The 15068-nt window shown below is 40.4% G+C and overlaps 1 protein-coding gene across 9 annotated transcripts in view; it reads right to left on the bottom strand.

The window, feature by feature from the left end:
• Positions 1 to 15068, bottom strand: part of UBP1 (upstream binding protein 1) — a 54241-nt gene that overhangs the window by 28740 nt on the left and 10433 nt on the right. For all 9 annotated transcript variants that reach the window (XR_012430607.1, XR_012430610.1, XR_012430609.1 and 6 more), the window contains 2 exons: positions 9465 to 9616; positions 25 to 101 (listed from right to left, as the gene is read on the bottom strand). Coding sequence is in view for 4 of the 9 variants with exons in the window: in XM_015444993.3 (XP_015300479.2) it covers positions 25 to 101; positions 9465 to 9616 (229 nt within the window). In the remaining 5 variants the exon portion in view is untranslated. The remainder of the gene's footprint in view (positions 1 to 24; positions 102 to 9464; positions 9617 to 15068) is intronic.

The raw sequence follows: 15068 nt of genomic DNA, 5'->3' as shown, positions 1-15068 counted from the left end.
GGAATTAAAATGGACTGTCCTTACCTTTACTAATTTTCCACTGATCTCAGGCATATCACCCATTTTCCGATTATCCAGCATCCGAATTTCGTAAGACTGACCTATTTAAAGAAATTGTGTATAAAAAACAATCCTTATAAAGAACATCACTTTGCTTAACATAATTCAAAATGCATGTTTCTCAGAACATACATTACACAATGATAGTTAACTTGCTAGAGAAGCAAATTCAGGTTGATCCTTCTTTTCCCTGAAAAATCACACCAACCTTCTGTCCTTACATTATTACAGGAGACAAGAGTTTCTCTGTCAATTTATCTTCATCTGCCACTCTCTGACACTAAATTTTTATTATGCTTGCATTACCTAAGACTAATTTTTGTAACAGCTTTTCTCATAGTTTACATACCATAAAATTCACATTTTAAAAAAGTACGTAATACATTAGTTTTCAGTATAGTCAGAGTTGTACAACCATCACCACTACCAGTTTTAGAACATTTGCATCATCCTAAGAGGAAACCTATATTAGTAGTCATTTCCAATCCCTCCCCCACACCCACCTCCCACCCCCGGCCCGGCCAACTGCTAGCAATCACCAATCTACTTTCTGTCTCTATGATTTGCCCACTCTAGATACTTTTATAAACAGAATCATACAATATGTGGGTATTTGTGCCTTGCTTTTTAAACTTAGCATAATGTTTTCAAGGTTTACCCATATGTAGTATGTGTCAGTCCTTTTTATTGTCAAATAATATTCATTCCTTTTTATTGCCTAATACTATTCCATTGTGTAAAGAACATACCAAATTTTGTTTATCCATTCATCAGTTGATGGATATTTGGGTTGTTTCCACTTTTAGTGTTCATTAGAAAACACAGACATTCACACATCAATCTAGATAATTAGGAAAATGCTGCAAAAAAATTAATAATGTACTCCAAATCCACAAAAAATGATTTCTGGATTATGTTATTAAATAATAAAAATGACAGTATAATTTGGCATTCAGAAAATCAGTAAAAATTAAAGAATGCTTATAGTATCACATGAAGTTGAGAATCTTTATAACTACCAATACCTTGTCCATACTCCCAGGGGGCTTACAGAAAAATATATAAAGGATTCTAGAGTATAGGATCAAAATTCAACAAGGGGTTATCAAAATACAACTACATCACTCCAAGGCTGGTGAAGGAAAACAACATATATACAGTCTGTTACAAAGAAAAGTTGCTTACATTCATTCAACAGATAGAGAAACACTAAAATACACCTTTATGGCAAGAGACTTTAAAAAGTTAAACTAAGATACAGATTGGAAGAAGATATATGCAGTATATTTAACAATGGATCTGTATTCTGAAAACAGTAAGAAATAATTTTCAAAATGAAGAATACAAACTTTTGAAAAATACACCATTTATATTTAAAATTACACTCAACCTCACAAGAATTTAGGAAATAAAAATTAACAAAAGGTTTATGCTGATTATCAGCTCAATAAGAAATATTTATTATTTTTTATTTATTTATTTTTACAGGGAGCTGCGCTCTGTCGCCCAGGTTGGACTGCAGTGGCGCAATCTCGGCTCACTGCAATCTCCGCCTCCCAGGTTCAAGCAATTCTCCCTGCCTCGGACTCCCGAGTAGCTGAGATTACAGGTGCCCGCCATCACGCCCAGCTAATTTTTGTATTATTTTTTAGTAGAGACAGGGTTTCGCCATGTTGGCCAGGCAGATCTTGAACTCCTGACCTCAGGCGATCCACCTGCCTCAGCCTCCCAAAGTGCTGGGATTACAGGTGTGAGCCACCACACCTGGCCATAAGAAGTATTTAATTAGGCTGGGCCCGGTGGCTCACGCCTGTAATCCCAGCACTTTGGGAGGCCGAGGCGGGCGAACCATGAGGCCAGGAAATAGAGACCATCCTGGCTAACATGGTGAAATCCCATCTCTACTAAAAACACAAAAAATTAGCCGGGTGTGGTGGCAGGCGCCTGCAGTCCCAGCTACTCTGGAGGCTGAGGCAGGAGAATCGCTTGAACCCAGGAGACAGAGGTTGCAGTGAGCTGAGATCATGCCATTGCACTCCAACCTGGGCGACAGAGTGAGACTCCATCTCAAAAACAAACAAACAAACAAACAAAAGAAAAAGTATTTAATTAAAAATCAAGTGGGCAAGTATGGGGGAGAAATAACCTTGAATAATGTACAGAATATAAACTAAAAAGTCTTTCTAAAAGGCAATGTGGCTGCACCTGTCAACAAATTAAATACTATGCCCTTTGACTCGGATTCTAATTGGTCAAGTTTAAAAAAAAAAAAAAAAAAAAAAAGTGTCACAGAGGGAATATTTGCAAGATAAAGGGCTAATCTCCCCAGTACATAAAGAGCTCCTATAAAATTGTGAACAAATGGGCTGGGCACAGTGGCTCACGCCTGTAATCCCAGCACTTTGGGAGCCTGAGGTGGGCAGATCACCTGACGTTGGGAGTCTGAGACCAACCTGACCAACGTGGAGAAACCTCATCTCTACTAAAAATACAAAAATTAGCTGGGTGTGGTGGTGCATGCCTGTAATCCCAGCTACTTGGGAAGCTGAGGCAGGAGAATCGCTTGAACCTGGGAGGCGGAGGTTTCAGTGAGCTAAGATTGTGCCATCGCGCTGCAGCCCGGGCAACAAGAACAAAACTCTGTCTCCAAAAATTACTAACAAATGTCCAGTATCCCTAGAAGAAAAAAATGAGCAAATGAAATGGACATGTGGGGGTCCACAAAAGAAGGAAATGTCAACAGTTCTTAAACGTATTGAAAGACACTCAACTTCCATTAGAGAAATGCAAATTAAAACCACACTGAAATCATTTTTCACCTATCAGATCAGCATAAATCCGTCAGTTTTCTGCTATATTAGATGTAAAGTGTAACAGAAAGAAGAGTTGAGGATTACTCCCGATTTCTGATCAAGGAATTGAACAGTCACCATTTCCTAACCTCAAAGACAGGTAGGAGCTCACTTGAGGCACAAAAATCAAGAGTTGGCCAAGTGGAGTGGTTCACACCTGTAAGCCTTGCACTTTGGGAGGTCAGGGCGGGCAGATTACTTGAGGTCAGGAGTTCAAGACCAGCCTGACCAACATGGTGAAACCCTGTCTCTACTAAAAATACAAAATTAGGCTGGGCACAGTGGCTCACGCTTGTAATCCCAGCACTTTGGGAGGCTGAGGCAGGAGGATCACGAGGTCAGGAGTTTGAGACCAGCCTGGTCAACAAAGTGAAACCCTGTCTCTACTAAAAATGCAAAAATTAGCTGGGCGTGGTGGCAGGCCCCTGTAATGCCAGCAACTCCAGAGGCTGAGGCAGGAGAATCACTTGAACTTGTGAGGCGGAGGTTGCGGTGAGCTGAGATCGTGCCATTGCACTACAGCCTGGGCAATAAGAGCGAGACTCCATCTCAACAACAACAACAACAACAAAAAAAAAAACAGAAGAAAAAAGGCTCTGTAACACTTGCTATGCTCAAAGTGGTTTCCCTATTGGAAACTATTATATTCTTCAATGGTAATATCCACTGAGAGAACAACCAGACTTTCAGAAATTTCCTAATTTCTCCCCCAATCCATAAGTATTTTAATACCATGGCTTCCTGAAACAATAGTCTAGGTTGTAACTGAAATATAAAGAAGGATCCAGTATTAATGAAATATAAAGTTAATATAGACCAACAGTAATATTCTATGAGACGCTAGTCCTGTTTTTAGCTTTATCTTCTCAATTTACTTTTCATGTTTTATTTTTTGTTCCATTTTTGGCTCAGAAATGCAAAAATTCTGCCAGAGTTGAAAAATACAACTGTTGTGATTCATGTCCCCACCCATCCTTGAAAACACATACTCTAGCTTCATCAAATGGGACTCCAGGGTAATATGGAGCCCAAGATGTGACAGTTCCCATTTTGCTAAGTTCAATGCTTTAGAAACCTTATTTCTAAAGTCCTATTCCTATCATAAAATTTTAGTAACATGAACTGAAACTAATCAGGAGGAAATCTCATTTTGTGAAAAATGAAACTAAGCAAAAAGAACTTTCCAAAATATTTAACAGAATTCTTAATCCAATAAACATGCTGTTTCTAGGGCCTTATACCTGTACTTTATTAACATTCTTTTTTCTTTTTTGAGACAAAGTCTCACTCTATTGCCCAGGCTGGAGTACAGTGACGCAATCTGGGCTCACTGCAACCTCCATCTCCCAAAGTCAAGTAATTCTCATGCCTCAGCCTCCCAAGTAGCTGGGATTACAGGTGTGTGCCACCATACTTGGATAATTTTTTTTTTTTTTTGAGTCGGAGTCTCACTCTGTTGTCAGGCTGGAGGGCAGTGGTGCAATCTCGGCTCACTGCAACCTCCGCCTCGTGAGTTCAGGCAATTCTTCTGCCTCAGCCTCCTGAGTAGCTGGGACTACAGGCACGTGCCAGCACGCCCAGCTAATTTTTGTATTTTTAGTAGAGACGGGGTTTCACCATGTTGGCCAGGATGATCTCGATCTCTTGACCTCGTGATCCACCCACCACAACCTCCCAAAGTGCTGGGTCTACAGGTGTGAGCCACCACGCCCAGCCTAATTGTTATATTTTTAGTAGAGATGGGGTTTTACCATGTTGGCCAGGCTAGTATCGAACTCCCAACCTCAGATATCCACCCTCCCAAAATGCTGGGATTACAGGCTTGTTAATTAACATTCTTAGCAGAGTATTCTCCATGTAGAATTTGGTCTCCAAATGAAAATGCATTTGGGGAGTAACAAGGAGAAATTCTTTTTATTTGAAGAGTTAGGGGTTGATCCAGCAGTAGCAAGTCAGCAAGGGAGTAAGATCACAAGTCTCACTCATATTATCACGTGTGGAAGCATCAAAGGCTCAGCCCCCAGCTGTTAAGACAAAAGGCAGTCTATTCCAGCCAGAGCCCTGCCCAAAGGGAAAGCCAGCTATGTGTACTCCACCCTCTGGTGGCTCCATGTTGGGACTACAGTTTTTACTCCACAGTTAAAGTCAAGGACTTAACTGCTCTTCTTATTCAGGCATAACCAGGCAAACACAAATACAGGTTGCTTTTTTATTTTGTTTGCATGGGGCGGGGATGGGGGACTGGAGTACAGTGGTACAATCTTGGCTCACTCCAACCTCCGCCTCCCAGGTTCAAGTGATTCTCCTGCCTCAGCCTCCCGAGTAGCTGGGACTACAGGCGTGCACTACCACGCTTGGCTACTTTTATATTTTCAGTAGAGACGGTTTCACCATGTTCGCCAGGCTGGTCTTGAACTCTTAACCTCAGGTGATCTGCCTGCCTCGGCCTCCGAAAGTGCTGGGATTACAGGCATGAGCCACCGCACCCAGCCTTAAACACAAATAAGTTTTTAAACTCAGTCCCTCTGCAGTTCAAAAAGAACTCAAAATATGACACTAAGACATCAATACAACTAGGAAAACTTGCTCCAATTTCTACTGACAAAGTGAAGACTATACCGAATTTGATTTTTATTTTCTTTACAGCATTACATAGTGGCAAATATTCTTCATCAAGAATGACCATTTCAGCTGGGCGTGGTGGCTCACACCTGTAATCCCAGCACTTTGGGAGGCCAAGGTGGGTGGATCACTTGAAGCCAGGAGTTCAAGAACAGCCTGACCAACATGGTAAAACCCTGTCTCTACTACGAATACAAAAATTAGCCATACATGGCAGCATGTGCCCATAGTCCTAGGTATTCCAGAGGCTGAGGCAAGAGAATCCCTTGAGCCTGGGTGGCAGAGGTTGCAGTGAGCAAGATTGCATCGTTGCACTCCAGCCTAGGAGACAGAGTGAGACCCTGTCTCAAAAAATAAATAAAAAAGAAAATTAAAAAGAAAAAGAAAAGCGAGTCTAGTGAGCTGAAGACACTTTGCTAGTCTGGATCTTTGTTTGTCTTATTAGCTTAAATTAGCAAGCTTCTATTATTCAGTAGACAAAGAGGTAGGGTGAAAGATACTCAGAAATCTCTCAGTCTGGTCCAATCCTTGTCCAATGTAGAAAAAGCTATGAATCCTCTCATTAGAAAAATATACCTTTAAGGACTACATCCCAGCTACTCAGGAGGCCTGAGGCAAGAGGACTGCTTGAGCCCAGGAGTTCAAAAACAGCTGGGCAACATAGCAAGATCCTGTCTCTAAAAACAAACAAACAAACAAAAGGAAAGGGAAAGAAGGCAGGAGAGAGGAAGGAAGAAAAAAAGGCCAGGTTCAGTGGTTCACGCCTGTAAACCCAGCACTTTGGGAGGCCAAGGCAGGAAGATCATTTGAGCCCAGAAGTTGGAGATCAGTGTGGGAAATGAATAGGGAGACCCCCCATCTCTACGAAAATTTTTTTAAAGAATTAGCCAGGCGTGGTGGCCTGTGCCTATAGCCCCAGCTACTCAGGAGGCTAGGGTGGGTGGATCACTTTAGCCTGGGAGGTCAAGGCTGCAATGAGCCATGATTGTACCACTACACTCCAGTCTGGGTGACAGAGCAAGACCAAGAAGAGAGGGAGAAAGAAGGGAGAGGGGGAGGGAGAGGGGGAGGAAGAGGAGGAGGGAGGGAGAAAGGGGGAGAAGAGAGAAGGAGCAGAGAAAGAAAAAGAAGGGAAAGAAGAAAATATGTATTTATAGAAAATTTTAAAACTTGTTTAAGGATTCATGGAAAATCTTGGGTTTAAAACTTTTTGTCAAGATGATAAATGCTAAGATACAGTCTGTGCAAAACACAACACACTATTATATATATATATTATAATCCTCATATAGTTATTATTTTGAAAGGCATTATAATTTCTTTTAAAAGGGTACATAAAAGTACAATTCCTTTAAAATTACTCAATTTTTTTTTTTTTTTTTTTTTTTTTTTTTTTTGAGACAGTCTTGCTCTGTCGCCCAGGCTGGAGTGCAGTTCTGCGATCTCAGCTCACTGCAACCTCTGCCTCTTGGGTTCAAGTGATTCTCCTGACTCGGCCTCCTGAGTAGCTGGGACTACAGGTGTGTGCCACCATGCCTGGCTAATTTTTGTATGTCTAGTAGAGATGGGGTTTCACCATGTTGGCCAGGATGGTCTTGATCTCCTGACCTCATGGATCCGCCCACCTTGGCCTCCCAAAGTGCTAGGATTACAGGCGTAAGCCATCGTGCCCAGCCCTTATTTTTTAAAATTACTAAAATATATGTTGTTTTAAACATGTCTACATATACAGTTCAGCTTTCTACCTTTTTTCTGAAAAGACTAGGAAAAATCAAGAAATAACACAATTCCAGAACCAAGAAAATACTCAACATTAATACTGCAGTAAACAGAATAAAGTACATGAAAACCACCTGCCCTTATATTGATTATATTCAAGTGAGGTATCACCTGAGAAAGAGGCACAAGTGAGCCTACTGGAGTGCTGGAAAAGGTAAAAGTATGTAATAGTTTCAAGGGAATATATATGTAAAAATTCATTAAGATTTGTGCACATTACTGTAATACTTCAAAAAAATTTTGTTAAAACCTAAGCTTTCCAAATTGACACTGAGCAAAGTAATTAATTGCTCTAAGTTTAATCTATAAAATGAATAAACCTCTCCTAGAGTTACTGTGAGAACTGAATAAGGTTACCACATGTATTTAGTACAATGCTAGATGCACAGTATCAATTAGTGTCAGTCTACTATATCACTACTACAGATGGTAGATTATGACTTTTATCGACATGAAATATCTTTATCTGGTTTAAGGACAACCATGATAAACTATGGGCATTCCCCAGGCCAACAGATGCACATCCTACATGTTCCTTTAAACAGGGTGTGTATGTATACTAATTCATTCCATGGTATGTATGTAACAGAACTTATTCAACTATTCCACAAGTAAGGAAAATTCAGGTTATCTCCTTTTTTATCTTTAGAAATAAAGTTACAGTGAATATCCTTGCCCCTACATTGTTTCTTCTGTTATTTTTGTGTCTAAAACAGATTACCAAGTAAGTTCTTAAGGTCCTTTCAAATATAAAACGTCAGTCTCAAATAAGTGATTGCCTACCCAAACACTAAATATAAAAACAAACAGGGTATTGTCACAAATGTAGAGACAGGACTACCTGAAGGTAAAACCTTGTAGATTCTAAACTTATATATCAAATGAAAAGGTAGAAATAAGTTATTCTTCCACATTTCAGAATATTAATCACATGTAAAAGTCTAAAATCTATTGTTCTTTCCAAAACTTCCGGAGTAAAAATTCTATTTAATGACAGAAAAACAAATACTATATACTCTTAAGTGAAGAGATGCATAATTCTAATTTTTTGAAAGGAAACGTATATACATTCAAGAAACAGACCAAAAAGCTTAATTAGTCAATTTTTGGCATTATCCCTTCACGTATTTCCCAGTTTTTCTACAATGAGCATATAACAGTAAAAATGTTCAAAAATTTTTTTTAAATCAGAATTCAACATGCTTTCAGTATATGTATCCAACAAATTAATTCCTACATTCAAAGTACTTTTGTTTACAGCGGTAAGTCACATCAGCCTGTGCCCAAACTGCAAAGAGCAATCTCTCCTCTTTCCAAAGATAAACTGAGCCAGGTGCAATGGCTCACGCCTGTAATCCCAACACTTTGGGAGGCTGAGGCAGGCAGATCACTTAAGGTCAGGAGTTCGAGACCAGCCTGGCCAACATGGTGAAACCCTGTCTACTAAAATTATACAAAATTAGCTGGGTGTGATGGTGGGTGCCTGTAATCCCAGCTACTTGGGAGGCTGAAGCACGAGAATTGCTTTAACCTGGGAGGCGGACGTTGCAGTGAGCCGATATCTCGCCACTGCACTCCAGCCTGGGCGATAGAGCAAAACCCAGACTCAAAAAAAAAAAAGTACCCCTACATCTCCGTTTTCCCTCCTTCCCCACCATCTCTTTCATATCACTGAAATGTAACACTCTGACATAAACTACAAACAAGATATAGAAGATAAAATGTGATGTTGTTTATTTAGCCACAGACTCCATCCTGGTGCAGCTTAAGTCTATTTTCAGCACAGAACTGCTTCATGTTCAAAATCCAGGTTCCTTGCTAGCTGGACTTCTGATTCATTCTCAAGTTCCATATTGAAATCACTGGCCCTAAAAATAACTGACTTTCTTTCCTACTTGCTAGTCCTTTGGATTATGTCTTTAAAAATCCTGTAATAAATCTTCCTCCTCAGACCCTCTTTAACACAAATCAGTTTACACAAACTGTACTTCAGCTGCTCACAGTAAAATTCCTACAATTTTCATTAAGTTGTAAAATTTAAGAAAAGAACCTAATTTTTAATTATTACCAATAATCTAGGCTACAATGCCAAAATATTAGTTTGTATTTCTGTAAATTCTTACATGTCAAATGTGACATAGCCAAACTAACCTTGGTTCAAATAAGTAAGCGTTTCATCATGCAGTTTTACTGCTGGCGACGTTGCGGCACACATCACATACTGAAAGGGTGGGTGCTCTGTTTCACCATCCAATGGAAGGCTGGAATCTTCCTGCTTGAAAATGGGCAATGCCAAGACATCACTGAAAAGCAAAAAATCAACACTGACCTTACTTTGGATTTGAAATATTTGTCTATGGCCATATCATCCTGAATGCGCCCAATCTTGTCTGAAATATTTAAAAGCATATAAACATTTAGGGATAGTTTTTGTTTTTTTTAATTTAAGATCAGAAATTATATGTACAATAAAAGAACTATTAATGCTATGTGTGGTTCACCTAAAGGATGGCATTAACAACCCCTATCTCAGGGTGGGAAGTGGTGGGGGGCAGCAGGGCAGCTCTGAATATATATATATATATGGCACTTTAAAAAATTCTTTTAAAATTTTAAGGTCCAGATTCATTCTATTAAAAAAAGCAAGTCAAGAGTACATAGCTACCCGATTTCAAAGGCAAGAAATAATACTACTGCCAAAGATAGGTCACATTTGACACCACCGAAACACAAAGAAGCATTTGATTAAAATGGGGCTTTACAAAAAGTTCCCTGCTGTGCCTTGGCAAGTGCTAAGAACATAAAGCTTCACGCCTAGTCTAAAACAATGGCTCCTTCTGAGAGGTAAACAGTAGCAGCAGCAACAGCTGCTATTCTTCCCCCAAGAATAATCTGGGGCCCTGACTGGGAGAGTGATGAGGGGTCTTCTGGGACACTGTCCATACTGGATATGTTTAACAGCTTTACTGAGATATAATTTACATGCCATAAAGTCACCCTTTTAAAGTTTGTAATTCAGTGGTTTTAAGTATATTCACATCATCAGTATCTAATTCTTGAATTCCAAAATATTTTCTCCTCTCAAAAAGAAATCCCATACCCATTAGCAGTCACTCACCATACTATCCCAGACCCACTCAGCCCCTGGCAACTTTCTATCTCTACGGATTTGCTATTTGGGACATTTAAATGGAATCATATGACTATGTGGTCTTTTGTGACTGGCTTCTTTCACTTGGCATGTTTCATAGACCACCCATGTTCTAACATGTACCAATGCTTCATTCTTTTTTATGGCTCCATTCCATTGTATAGACATACCATATTCTGTATCCATTCACATCATGGCCATCTGGGTTGTTTCCATTTTTCAGCAACTATGAATAATGCTACTATGAACACTTTTCTATGTTTTTGTGTAGATAAATTCTGCTAAGTATATACCTAGAACTGGAATTACTGGATCACACTGTAACTCTGTTTAACTTTATTTCTTTTACTTATTTTTTTGGAGACAAAGTATCTCTTTGTCACCCAGGCTGGAGTGCAGTGGTGCTATCTTGGCTCACCACAACCTCTGACTCCTGGGCTCAAGTCATCCTCATGCTTCCGCCTCTCAAGTAGCTGGGATTAGAGGCATGTGCCACCACACCCAGCTAATTGTATTTTTAGTAGAGACGGGGTTTCACCATGTAGGCCAGACTAGTGTCAAACTCCTGGCCTCAAGTGATCTGCCTGCCTCAGCCTCCCAAAGTACTGGGATTACAGGCATGAGCCATCACGCCCGGCCTCTGTTTAATTTTGTGAGCAACTGCCAAGCTGTTTTTCAAAGTGGTTGCAATCATTTTACATTTCCCCTATTAATGTATGGAGAGTGATTATTTGTTTTTAAGATAATTACCTGAGCTGTACATTTGTATCTTAACTTTTCTATACTCATTCTTCAATAAAAGGTAGAATAATAACAGTAGCAACAACAAAACATCCAAACAAATAACTACTATATCAACACCAATAATAGGGACTTGTCTGAACTGCTTATTTTATCTTTTTTTCCTACAAGCTGTTCACTCAGATACTTGGGTAGCCAGGTCAATTCAATTCAATTCAATTCAAAAACAGAATGTGAAAACAAGTGAAATGGGATGGAAACCCTGGGAGAGAACGTTATCCCACCAGTAGTCCCTACTCCCCACATGCATTTCTGCACTGTGCTGATTTTCTTTGTGTGTTTTTTTTTTTTTTTTTTTTTTTTGAGACGGAGTATCGCTCAGTCGCCCAGGCTAGAGTGCAGTGGCGCGATCTTGGCTCACTGCAAGCTCCACCTCCCAGGTTTACGCCATTCTCCTGCCTCAGCCTCGCAAGTAGCTGGGACTACAGGCGCCTGCCACCACTCCCGGCTAAGTTTTTGTATTTTTAGTAGAGACGGGGTTTCACCGTGTTAGCCAGGATGGTCTCGATCTCCTGACCTTGTGATCCACCCACCTGAGCCTCCCAAAGTGCAGGGATTACAGGCGTGAGCCACTGCGCCCAGCTGCTGATTTTCAAAGATACTAACTATCCACTAATTCTCCCTTTCTTATTTATACCCAGGAATTGTCAAAACACTCCTAGGTACACAAGTAATAACCAAGGATCACATGGTTAGCAGTGGTCCCCAACACTCCCACAGAGTTCTCGCAACACCTTGACCTAGGGATTTTGCCCCATCTAAGCTCCTGCCTTGGGGGCAGATACAACAAAACAAACAAACAAAAAGAATCAGATCACCTCTTTATAAAAAGAGGTCATAATAGTCAAATTGGCTCCAGGGAAGATGAAAATATATATTGCATTTTATGTGTATGCAAGCATTTAAAACCCTCTCAGGGAGAAAGAAAACAAGAATGAGATAAGAGTTGTGACTCTGAACCATTAATTACACTGAAAAATAACACAGGGAATAATTTAACATTTCAGTGCTAACTGCTTGGGTTGGGTTGATCATTAGATACAGATCATCAAAATAAAATGTATAACTGCATGAGAATGGCTTTTTATAAATAAATTGTTACATATGGAAGACACAATTTTATATACTTCAGATCCTAGAAGACAACCACCTTTTTATTCACTTGGTTATAGTCTCGATGATCCACACAGAAAATAGTATGCTCATGGTAAGTGCTAAACGACTCCTGAACAAACATATAAACACATAAAGATCATCTGCTATTGAATTTCCAATTAATTTTTTACTTAATTAGAAAGAAAATGCCTTCTAGTCAACACAGCAACCAGTGATCCTTTTTAAACAGAAGTTAAACCATTTCAGTTCTCTGAACCCTTCCATCAGCTCACTTTCAACCAAAGTCCTTACAAAATCCTACAAAGTCCTATGCAACCTGCTCTTCATCCCCTCTTCTCGTCACCCTCATTCCCCCTGCTCCAACTACCCCGGCCTCCTGGTTCTACTCTTCTACTGGAAATCATAATGGCTCATTTCATTCAAATGTCATCTTTTCAGTGACAACATGACACTGGAGTCCTCCCACCCACACTCCCAATTTCCCTACCCTAGCTCTATTCGCAGCTCTTATCACTTTCCAACAATATACATGACTTACTAAGTTTGTATCTGCCATAAGCACATAACTCCAAAAATGTGTTTCTTCAATGACTGATGCCAGCATCTAGCACAAAGGAGCTCAAATACTTGCTGAATCAATGAACTGATTGCTGCATTAATAATCAACCAATTAGTATTAAGATTGAAAACTAGGTCTCCAGACAAAATTATAATTTCTACTACGTTGAAAGTGCTAAAACCTTGATGGTTTTTGTAATCCCATAAATGGAAACACATTTTTGAGTACTAAAGACAGAATGTTAAACAGAACTAAAAGAAGTAGGGTTTCTTTTTTTTTTTTTTTTTTTTAAGACAGAGCGTGACTCTGTCTCCCAGGCTGGAGGGCAGTGGCATGATCATGGCTCATTACAGCCTCAACCTCCCACCACAGCCTCCCAAGTAGCTGGGATTACAGGCGTGCACCACCATGCCTGGCTAATTTTTGTATTTTTAGTAAAGTGAAAGGGTTTCCCCATGTTGGCCAGGCTGATTTTGAACTCCTGGCCTCAAGTGATCCACCCGCCTCGGCCTTCTAAAGTGCTGGAACTACAGGCATGAGCCACTGCGCCAGGCCCAAATGATGCATTTTAAAAGGCAAAACTGAAAGATCTACATGTCGGCAAATTTTAATGTAGCTTAGCACCAAAAATCAGGATGCTGGCCGGGCGCGGTGGCTCCAGCCTGTAATCCCAGCACTTTGGGAGGCCGAGACGGGCGGATCACGAGGTCAGGAGATCAAGATCATCCTGGCTAACACGGTGAAACCCCGTCTCTACTAAAAAATACAAAAAGCTAGCCGGGCGAGGTGGCGGGCGCCTGCAGTCCCAGCTACTCGGGAGGCTGAGGCAGGAGAATGGCGTAAACCCGGGAGGCAGAGCTTGCAGTGAGCTGAGAGCCGGCCACTGCACTCCAGCCCGGGCGACAGAGCGAGACTCCATCTCAAAAAAAAAAAAAAATCAGGATGCTAAAAAAGACCTGGAAATCACAACAAGCTTGATTACATGAAGTATAAAAATCTACTAGGTCACCTAAAAATCCAGCAATGTAAGCTGCCTTCAGGGACGTCAAATTAATGACTGCAAGACCCTACTGTGAGGCAGAGACTGCATTGTACACCCTCTCATAGCCTTTGAATTTAATTATATGAATGTATGTACTAATTTTCAAAAACAGTGAAAATTTGAATTTTTTTAAGGACAAGATAGATAAAACATATGGAAGCTAAATAAGAATTCTAAGGAGACATGAACAAAACTAAATAGAAAAAAACAACATAGAGAACTGACTGTTCAGTAACGGCAGGCTAAGTAATTTAAACGAACCTATACCCCATCCACCCTCACTGAGAACAGGGGAAAAAAAAGTTGTCAGAGAACACATATATTCTTAAAAGTATTGAAGAACTAACAAGATAAGGAAACAGGCCAAAATCTGAAAAAGTGCAGTAACTCCAAGCAAGCCTAGAACTGAAAGTGGCTTTTACCTACCCAACCTGAGGAAAGAACTGCAAAGCTGTACTGTAGTTTTAGTGGCCTTATGGGTGTAGGATACAGCCAACCACATTAAACCGGAACGGAAACAGCTAAATGCACAGGGTAAGGGTGAAGAGAAAGTACTGGTTAGTTTCTCCAGCATGGTCCGGGGAACCACTGACAGGTAGGGCTCCCAGGGGTCTGACAAGCAAGTGAAAAGATTTAGGCACTGAATTATTCCAAGTAATTTTGAAATGCCAGTACCCCAAAATAACCAGGCATAAAAGGTCAAACAAGACTCTAGGAGCAAAAACCAACGGCAGAAACAACAGATGACATATATCCAGTTCCAGATTTCGTCTGTTGGTATTCAGATCTTTTCTGCCTCTACTGCAGAAGGTTAGAAGCCTGAAAACTACATATAGAAGAATTCTTGCTAGACAGAGTCTTGTCAGGTTCTCCAAAGGCAAACACTGGTGGGAAATTAAAGAGCGGGAAAGGGAAAAGCCAGATGCAAAAACAGGCAACCAAACAGAACGCAGCTGTAGAAAATTACAGGGGATCAGCAGCCATGCCTCCAGCAACAAGCCCAAGAACAACCAGGTAACATGGCCGCCGCCTCCAACCCTTCCAGCTCCTTCGCAATCAAGTACTTCACTAAATCCCTCTCTGCTT

Source organism: Macaca fascicularis, chromosome 2, assembly GCF_037993035.2.
Source record: "Macaca fascicularis isolate 582-1 chromosome 2, T2T-MFA8v1.1".
In the NCBI taxonomy this organism is placed as follows: Eukaryota; Metazoa; Chordata; class Mammalia; order Primates; family Cercopithecidae; genus Macaca; species Macaca fascicularis.
Note: the sequence above shows the minus strand (reverse complement) of the source record. Positions and strands in the feature narration are given on the sequence as shown.